Here is a 9,848-nt window from a genome sequence, read left to right as displayed (position 1 = left end):
GCATAGTTTATCATAACATCGTAACATACATCATAGACCCGGTATATTGCTAAGTCTACCCGTTTTTTTCATATCAACAAAAAATATATATATACTGGGATATAACCTGGCATCTCTCGACAGACTCCCCTACTAGTTCGATGTTAATGATATGCTAAAGCCCGCCAGCACGTTAATGTGATTGGTTTGTGAGATAGTTTGTGACGTCAGAAACACCAGTCCTTTTTTTTTTTTTTATGCAGTTTTAAAGAGAAAATACTCAGCAATGGTGTTGACTTATGAATTTGCACATGGTTTGTCTCAAAGCATATTAAAAACACCACATAGACATATTAATAACATTAAAAACTTGATTTTCACCACAGGGGGACTTTAAGAACTCCCTGTGATTTTTAGGCCACATAAAGTAATAATCATTACAAAGTTTATGTTTTGGGCCGATAATAAATTTTTTTGCATTGTGAGAATTTTAATGACAATTACAGAAATTTCCGCTATGATCCTTATCACTGCAAAGCAAAAAATAGTCTCATTACTGTAATGCAAATAAATAAATATTATATGTTATTTAAATTGTAGTTTGCACTTTAAGTATTTATATATTACGTGACCTGGGCATGTTTTTGTGAGAATCACCCACAAAAAAATTCAGTCTCAGCACATCATTTAATGTCACTAAACCTAAATGCCACTAAAGCAAGTTATTTACAGCATCATCCATCATTAAAATAAGAGTTCACTGTAATAAGTATGAATAACAATTCACAACGCAGTTAATGACACAGCAACCTTGTAAAACAACCCAATGAACATCCTACCATAGATAACAGTGGATTTTCTCTCCTCCCAATCAGATTTACGTCGAGCTGACCTCTTCATAGTCATGCGCGTTTGTTAACCTTGTGCGGCTTTATGAATTTTCACGATCCAATTTCTCCGCCGTAATGTAGCTTATCCACAAAGCGTGATCCTCATAATTGTGCTGACTGAATAGTGAGACAAAGTCAGGACTTTTCAGTTGTGGAATGCGGAAAGGCGGTTTCCTTTCTCTTTAGTTAAAAGCCTTTATCGGCAAGTCAGAGGGCCTCAATCACCAGCTTACATGTCATCGGATCAATTACAACCAGAATCATCAGTAATCAGGAAGAGAATAATCAAGTTTATAAAGCTGAATTTAATCAACGATCAAAAGGCTTCCTGCTTTGCATCGCAAAACTCATTTGTGGGCTTTAAAGTGTAACTCCGAATATAGAAACATGAATTATCGGCTTTCGCGAAAACTGTAATGGGATGAATAGAAGGGATTGTTAGTTTCAGATTCACATACTTTGTTATTTTTGCATAAGAGTGACAGAGATGTTTATATTTCATTAGTAGTAAATTTATTGAAAAAGAAAAACACAACCAGTAAGATTGTGCATCATGTTTCACTGTCCAGAAATATGTTACAGTTTTCTCTTCATCCCCCCTCATTTTGCAACGTTTTGTATCTATATGTCTTGATTTGCACAAAGGACATGACTACACTACCAACATTTAAAAGACTGTAATAGTTTCACCATCAACATGAACTTATGGAACAAAATTGATACAGGCTAAATATGTCAAACTACAGTTAGAAAAAAAACAGGTCAATTTAAAAATACAAATGAAAAAGGAAAAAAAAAATTAAACACTTGCTTCTTCATCGTAATTTACAACTTGTATTCACTTAGTGAGTAATAAAAAAATAAACATAACAAAAAACTTTTTCAGCACCATTTGCGTTTTCCTACACCTGACCGCATTTAATTCCACCAGAGCGAAACGTTCCAGTCCTATTCCTAAAGCACGTGTCTCAAAAGCATGCTAATAGGTTCTGTCATTGTGACTGAAAGTACGTACAGAAATGTTCAAAATATTTTACAGTTTTCGTTTGCATTGATTGGGGGTGCACGTAATATGCATTTAACAACAGCTGTGTCTATCCAGGCCTGTAACATGCAGGATATAACCCATAGGGCTTGTTTCTAGACACAGATTAAGCTTCGTCCAGGATTATTTTGCACTTCCAGTGGCGATTAGCCATTAAAACGCATTTTTACTCAAGAACTGGGCTTTTACCGGGAGAAAGAGGCCCGTTTAGAGGCCTTTTCAAGATTTCTGTAGCACTGACATGACGTCCTGCGTCTGTAAACCAATCAGAAGAGGACACGCACGACGAGCGCTAACGTCCAATGACTGCTAGCCTATAGCTCATCTCAAGATAATACAGTCCACTGAAGGACACGGAAACGACTGTACTGAGTAAAAAAAAAAAAAAAAAAACGTCACAAGGTTGGTCTTTAAATGTCATCACATAATTCTCTGCATATTCTTTGAATGTACAAAAACAAAAAGAAAAGTAATGTAAAACAAACATGGGTAAAGTGTTAAATGATCATTTCAAATTCATTAGGGAATCAACCACATTCACCTTGACTCCAAAAGTAAAACCGAAGAATAAAGTTCATAAAAGAGGTGTGAACGAGAATGTGTACGATAAGTTCGAGTCGGGCAGGAAAACACATTGTGACGTCTGAATTGTGCGACAAGAATAAGGTAGTATTCAACTGTAATGTCCCTTACAGTCTCTTAAATAGCTCAAACAGCCTTATTCTCGAGAGAAAAACAAAAAAACAAAAATCCACTTTTTTACGATGTTGAACAGGATGGATGTAGCATGGTCCAAAGGGGCGGGCTGCCAATAAAAAACCCATACAAAATGTGTGTACGAAACACCAGTCCAACTGTACACCTCTCACCTTCAAGACTTAAACCCCTAAACCGTGTCAACCAATCAGGCTCTCAGACCACCAGAGCTAAACGTGGCACTGTGGGTGTAGCATCAAATGGCCCGGGTTGGTACCCGGAGCTGATTAGAGATGGCAGAGGTGTGCCCGTGCTGGTGATGGGACATGGCAGGCTGGTAGAAGGTGGAGAACCAGATGCTCTATGCTAGAAACTTGGTTGTCGGAGGGCTTAGCTGGGGCTGGACGAGCTGGTATCGGGCAGGGCGCTGGGCTGCTGGTCTCCCGGCGTACTGTCTGCCTGTGTCTGGCCGATGACGGCTGCCGAGTGCTTACACTTAGATGAGCCACACTGGCAGCTGAACAGCTTCCCCTTTACGTCCCAGAAGTGATCGCCGTAATCAAACCTGAGGAGGGGAGAGAAATCAAAAACTATGTATTCTAATAAGCATAAATGACTTTAATGAAGAGCATGATGGGAAACTATCCCTATTAGCAAGTAAATGGATAATGATGTGAATCAGACCCAAGTTCGTCTCCGGCACTGATGTTCTTGCAGGCGAAGAACGCGATGTGAGGAAATCTGAGGTCCTGGTGAGAGGTGAACACTCGACAGGGGAACAGATTCGGCTCACAGTGATGGTTTATGAAGCGGCTGATGTTGCCGTAGAAACGTGCGTCAACGCAGTACATATCACCCACCTGTAACAGCAGTGGCAGAAAATAACTTGAGAAGATGCTTGTTGTAGAGTGATGTCAGAGTAAAGAGAATGGGATATGAGATTTATTCAGCAGGGCTCAATAAAGATGGGCTGTCTTTTTTTTTTCTTTTTTTTTTTTTAAATAAAAAATTATAGAAAATATTTAAGATTTTAGATCAGTTGGTAAGATTTTTGAAAATGTTTTAAATGTCTCTTATCTATGGAAGCTTGTTTCCACCACTGAATAAAAAATAAAAAAGATAACTGCAACTTTTTATTTCACAATTCTAACTTTTTTTTCACAGAACTGAGTGATATAAACTCGCAATTGCGTGTTATGAAGTTTGTTTCACTCAGTTCTGAGAATAAAGGAACGGAACTTTATAACTTTATAAAAAAAAGTCAGAATTGCAAGATGTAAAGTCGCAATTGTAAGAAAAAGTCAGAATTATGAGATTTTTTTATTCCGTGGTGGAAAAATGGCTACTTATCCTCACCAAGGGAGCATTTATTTGATAAAAAAAATAATATATATATATATATATATATATATATATATATATATATATATATAAACAGTACTATTATGAAATATTACAATTTAGAATAACTTTTCTATTTTAATACTTTTTAAATTTATGCCTTTGATTGCAAAGCTGAATTTTCAGTATTATTACTCCAGTCTTCAGCATCACATGATCCTTCAGAAATCATTCTAATATTGCTGATTTAGTGCTCAAGAAACATTTATTATTATTACTATTATCAGTGTTAAAAACAGTTGTGCTGAAAACAGTTGTGTTTTCGAACACATTCATTTTTATCGGTCACTTTTAATCAATTTAATGCATCCTTAATCGAATAAAAATATTCATTTTTTTTAAAAAAAAAAAGTGTACTGACCCCAAAATTCTGAACAGTAGTGTTATATGTGTAAACAGGTATAATACAGGTATATATATTACTTCTCAGAATAATTAATTGATATCAGTTTTACCCTAATTGCCACATAAACAAAATTGTGATTGCTGGTTGGATTCTTCCTGTCTAAGTGTATGGTTATTGGCCAGAATAAGCTGCCATGCAGTTTAGATTTTATGCCAACAAACCAACATCTAGCAATGCAAGACGACCTAAAATACAAGAGTATCATTGTCATAGCCATAGCCAAATAAAACATTCCTCTGAACTGACAGGGGTTAGCTAAATGAATTATGCAAAATTTGCTTGAGGGAGTGCAGATAACCCACAATTGAAGGGAGCAGACAGGAAAGGTAATGTGATTTTATAGGAGAGTCCTAGGACAATGATACCTTGCTATCCAGACTGAAAAGATAGGAGTCATTCTCTCTGACATCTGCTTCGGCGTCAGAGATGATTTCACCCACGTATCTGTTAGAAGGAAATGAAACATTAGGGTGCAAACACACTAAACACACAATCATATACATACTGAAACACCTAAACAAACATCTGCACAGCCACACACACAGTTGGACCTAAACTCATTCACAGAAAGATATAACACAGGGCCTCAATGACCTTTAGAAATATAATAAAACAAAAAATAAAAAACTCACTCGCAAACAAACGTTCCTTGCGGGATATCCTGTAATGTCTTGACACCCCATCCCATCATCTGCGTCCTGAACAACTGCAGTCTTATCCTAAGAAATCATTTAAGAAGAAACCACTTAATTCAGATCATGTACTACAGATCGAACAACAAGTATATGTGAATACTAAATAGTTGGTTAGGGTGATTAATCTATTGATGTGTCACTGATGTTTAAATTATTTTTTATGGTTTTTGAAGTGCACATTTCCTGTTTTCAAATATTGCTGAGTGAATTTTTATAAAATAATCTTCAGGTATTTATATGTACATCTCATTTACTATAACTAAATTGTATTATACATAATATGACCGATTTAGCCAAATATATCAGCCATTAGTAATCCTGTTCTCTAGATAAGGAGTTTAGGAGATCTTTAAGTAGAGTATAAAGAGAAAAAAAAGGATGACAAAGTGCTCAATCATGTGCTTTAAATCATTTAAAGAATTTAATAATGTTTCTGCTTTTAAAAGAATGGAATTCAAGAGATCAACTGCAGTTTTTACATCTTGTTTTTGACAAAAAGAAATAAAATCTGAATGTATTTGCATATATTCACATAAATGTTTGTGGGTGGGAGGGATTTGAAAACAGTCACATCAGTCATACAACATCAAATCTTTTTCAGATGTATGTGTAAATATGGTTTAACCTGACAGGGTTAATTAATAACCTGACAGGATTCTTAATCATCCAGAATGTAAGTGGGTATGAGGTACCTCAGTCCATTCTGTACCACACGGTTTTTGCAGGTTCTCCAGCAAGAGCAGGCATGGTTGCACTCAAATATAAGAGGCGGTTCCTCATTGCAGAACTCGGGGAGCAGACGACTCTCCTGATACCACAAACACAAAGCATTCAAACTCTCACACTAAAAAACTAAAAATTAACTTGGTTTTTAGATTCTCCTGAACAAAATGTCAGTGGTGCTTGGCCGCATAAAGCTTGCCACCATCATGCTAGGTTATTGTGAATGGTTTTCAGGGCATTTTGCGTAGATAAAGATATTAAAAAAATTGCATAAAGTAGTTTAATACTTAAAATACAATTAACACGCTCCTAATTCTAAGTTTCAGAGCATTAGTAACTGATGTATAATTTTGCACCACTAATAACTATGACTAGACCATCGCACACTGTCTTGTACTTAATTAGTTCCACCTCTAGGTGGAGATATGTGCTAAGTCAAATGACATTAACAGAAGTTTAGCTTGTAATTCATGTAGTCCGTGCTTTAAAACTACCCAGATATTCACAATTTACAGATATAACATCACAATAACAAACAGCTTAGTTTTTAGGTTTGATGGATGGAGTGTTTAGAAACGAACTTACTTTATCATACCAGCAGCGCAGACTGAGTTGGCCACACATGCAGCCAGCTGAGGAGCAATCGTCTTTACAGACACAGTACTGTGAAGTCAAATAACACCATTATATTGTTTTTTCCTTCGATCAGAGGTTTATTACACATTCAGCACTCTGTCTTAGCTAAACAGCCAAATCATATTTGTCAGGTACATTGCAAAGATGATTATCATCTTTAACACTGCAGAGATTAGAAAAGTGTAACAATAAAAATGACATTTCAGCTGGTTTACCTGCAAGTGAGTGATATTTTTGTCAATGTTCATTGGGGACGTCACACAGCTATCAGGGACATATTTGTAGTTGTCAGGACAGGGTTCACTGTCCACTGCGTTCACACACGGGACGGGGACTTTCTCGTAGCCTCTGGCGATGTCCCTAAACGCAATTACACTGTCATTAATAGGCTAGTTTAGGTTGTAATTCTGGTATTGATAAACTTGTCAATACTGTGAGCTGGAGGACAGTGAGATTGAGTGGATCTACCTGTTGAGAAGCTTCTCTGCAGGGGCAGCCAAGTTGCTGTTAGCTTCTCTTTGCTTTTTGCTGGCTTGAAGGGCGCTCCAAACCTTTGAGCTTTGGCTACAGCACTCCATGGGTGTCTCTCCCTCTTTGTTCTTAAGCCTTACATCAGCACCCTGTGACAGAAACAAGCTACAGGAGGCACAAAAGAGGCAAACGTAAAGGTTAGGACAGACTCAAACAAAAATGAAAAATATTTAGTATGAATTTATTCATTTATTTTTATTATTATTATTATTATTATTTCTACTACTACTCCTACTACTACTACTTACTTTCCAAAAATATATATATTTTTTTTTTTTATGTTAAACAAATAGCAAATTTTCATTGTGTGTAAATGTTTTATTTTGATTCAGAGATGCAATTGAAGCACACACACACACAAAAAAAACTTACATTATGTAAAAATGTATGTGTAATCCATCTGTTCCTGTGGCAATAATACATTCAGGGCTCTAACCACTCGCTGTAACTAACTGCCAACGGATCAATACTAATATTTGTCCAGGAAATGATGAGAGAAAGCCTTTATTGCTACTGTCCAGCTCCAATAAGTCTACAATGACATTGATCCAGTCTCCAAAAAAAATGCAGCTTTAAGCTGATTAAAATCTGCACAAGCACCAGATTAAGGCTGCAGTACATCAGATATGGATCTAATCCTGCAGTAACGTTATCTTCTAGGAGGGTGGCTCAGATGTCCCTAAGTTGTAAATAAGCCTAGCTCACTACAAACCTGTGAGATTGAAAGGAAGTTTAATCAATCAATCCATAATCAGTCTGGATCGATAACACCTAGGCCCTGTTTATTACACCAGGTATTAAGATGCGTTTTGGTCAATCGGATCACAATAAACGAGGCAGACACATACCCGTTTACACCTGGTGTTTTAAAGGTCCCATTGCATGGATTATTTTATTATTTTAGAATGTTTCCTGGGGTGCCCTTATAATGTTAGTATGTTTTTTAGATCAAAAGTTGTTATAATTTAGAAATAAAAGGCATATTTCCTAGCCTGATTTTAGCCTCTGATTTGAACGCTCTGTTTGAAGGGGCGTGTCTGCTGTGAGACTTCAGTGTAAACGCCCACTGCTGTGATTGGTTGACATCCTTGCATATGAAATATCTAGCATTACATGTGGAACTCTCTCGAAAACTTTTACTATTACAGCTATTATACGTTTTTACTATTACAGCTATCGGGATTAACGAATCGTGAGAAGTTTATTAAGTATTTAGATCTATTCCCATCACATAAAAGGTTGCAGTGATGAGCATTGAGCAGATGAGAGCCTGTTGATCGCGTGAATGAAGATCTTATCATTGCAACGCAGTTTCTGCACTCTCACTAATGATTTCACCAATGCAAACATGAGGTAAGTACAGTAAGAGCTTCGTTGTGCAGCGTAACAGCGTCATTGATTTCATAACGAGTTTTGGCAAGTGTCCAGATAAACTCGCGCTGTGTGATTGACAGCTTGGGCGATTGGAAAGGGATTGTTCTTTGATCGCTTTCTGTATATATATTAATCACAGTTTAAGTAAGATTATTTTCATCCTACTAAGAGAAACGACGTGAAGTTGATCGTTTAGTCACTGGCTTGATTTACTGATGCATAAACAGTATTGAACGACTTTGAGAGAAATATTATCTGTCTGAACTTGAACACTTACACATCAGAAATTCACATAACCCACTCGGCTCGGATGAAGGAACTAAAAAAATACTTTTGTATTTGGTGTTCATTTGTACATCCAAACACTGAGCAACTGCCATGCTTCGCTCTTTTGCAAGCCATGATGTCTCTCAAGGAAAAACCAGTATCGCGCTCGCGCAGCTCATTTTCTCATGGGCGGGCCAAATTCTTTTTGCGGGCACAGAAGAGAAAGGGGAGGCGACCTTTCCCCTTATGACGACATAAGGGGAAGATTTCTAGATTCGCCCGTCTGAGCTTTTATTTTCTCACAAATACCCAGGGCTTGGTTTACACCCATCAAAACGTCTAGCCACTGGGGGACCATAGGCAGGCTAGGGAAACTCATATTAAGGTTAAAAAACCTCATAAAGTGAAATTTTCATGCAATGGGACCTTTAATCCATCTCTTTTGTCCACCTTCAACCACCTCTGTCCCGATTTCTTCGAGGGGAGGGTCTATGGGCTAGTAAATGTATGGGTGTCTTCAGATATTTTGATCTAAAAAAACGTGCGCAATTTACATAACACGCACGAAAACGATGGAAACACATGTGGAGAGCAGCTTTCCTTTATGCTCTGATAGCAACAAGACCACACCGAACACTGTAAGTGCATGTTAGAAATCAGGAATGGTAAGAGAACATTGTGCTTGGTACGTTTTTCATCTTCAAACCAAACTTGAGTCTTTAGCCAACAAAGTTTAAAACCCGTCTGGCAAGCACGCTTCCCATAGTGTTTACACATCAAGTCAGTAGGCGAAGAGTATGTCGTCTTTTGTGTCCGTTCGAACGCATTCGGCCACATGAGCGTCTACACTACGGAAGCAATCCGGTCGAAAGCGTTTTCGACTACCTCTGGAAGTGGTCGAAAGTGGATAAGCTCAAAACGTTTTAGACCCCGTTTTCACCTGTATTTAGCGTCGTCCATTTGTTATCCGTTCGACCAAAACGCTTTCTTAATACCAGGTGTAAAAAAAGGCCCTAGTGGAGATTTACTCACTTTACACAGTCGATCCGATTCTCTCGTGATGCTATGTGCAGTGGTGAGTCTCCGTGGATGTTGACGGCGTTGAGATCACACTTGGCATCCAGCAGGATCTCTGCTATCTCCAGACAGCCAGAGAATGCCGCCCAGTGGAGACAGATATTTTCCTCCTAGAATCACGATTGACG

At 37.6% G+C, this 9,848-nt stretch overlaps 1 protein-coding gene across 14 annotated transcripts in view; it reads right to left on the bottom strand.

Moving 5' to 3' along the window:
* Positions 1-655: 655 nt before the first annotated feature.
* The window catches only part of ehmt1b (euchromatic histone-lysine N-methyltransferase 1b), a 35,360-nt gene continuing 26,167 nt past the window's right edge, over positions 656-9,848 (bottom strand). For all 14 annotated transcript variants that reach the window (XM_084387934.1, XM_084387931.1, XM_084387926.1 and 11 more), the window contains 9 exons: positions 9,676-9,830; positions 6,940-7,107; positions 6,687-6,831; positions 6,421-6,498; positions 5,805-5,920; positions 5,050-5,136; positions 4,783-4,861; positions 3,295-3,470; positions 656-3,175 (listed from right to left, as the gene is read on the bottom strand). In XM_084387934.1, the coding sequence (XP_084244060.1) occupies positions 3,001-3,175; positions 3,295-3,470; positions 4,783-4,861; positions 5,050-5,136; positions 5,805-5,920; positions 6,421-6,498; positions 6,687-6,831; positions 6,940-7,107; positions 9,676-9,830 (1,179 nt within the window). In that variant the 3' untranslated portion in view covers positions 656-3,000. The remainder of the gene's footprint in view (positions 3,176-3,294; positions 3,471-4,782; positions 4,862-5,049; positions 5,137-5,804; positions 5,921-6,420; positions 6,499-6,686; positions 6,832-6,939; positions 7,108-9,675; positions 9,831-9,848) is intronic.

The sequence above is a fragment of the Rutilus rutilus genome (genome assembly GCF_951802725.1).
Source record: "Rutilus rutilus genome assembly, chromosome: 18".
In the NCBI taxonomy this organism is placed as follows: Eukaryota; Metazoa; Chordata; class Actinopteri; order Cypriniformes; family Leuciscidae; genus Rutilus; species Rutilus rutilus.
This window is presented reverse-complemented; position numbering and strand designations above follow the sequence as displayed.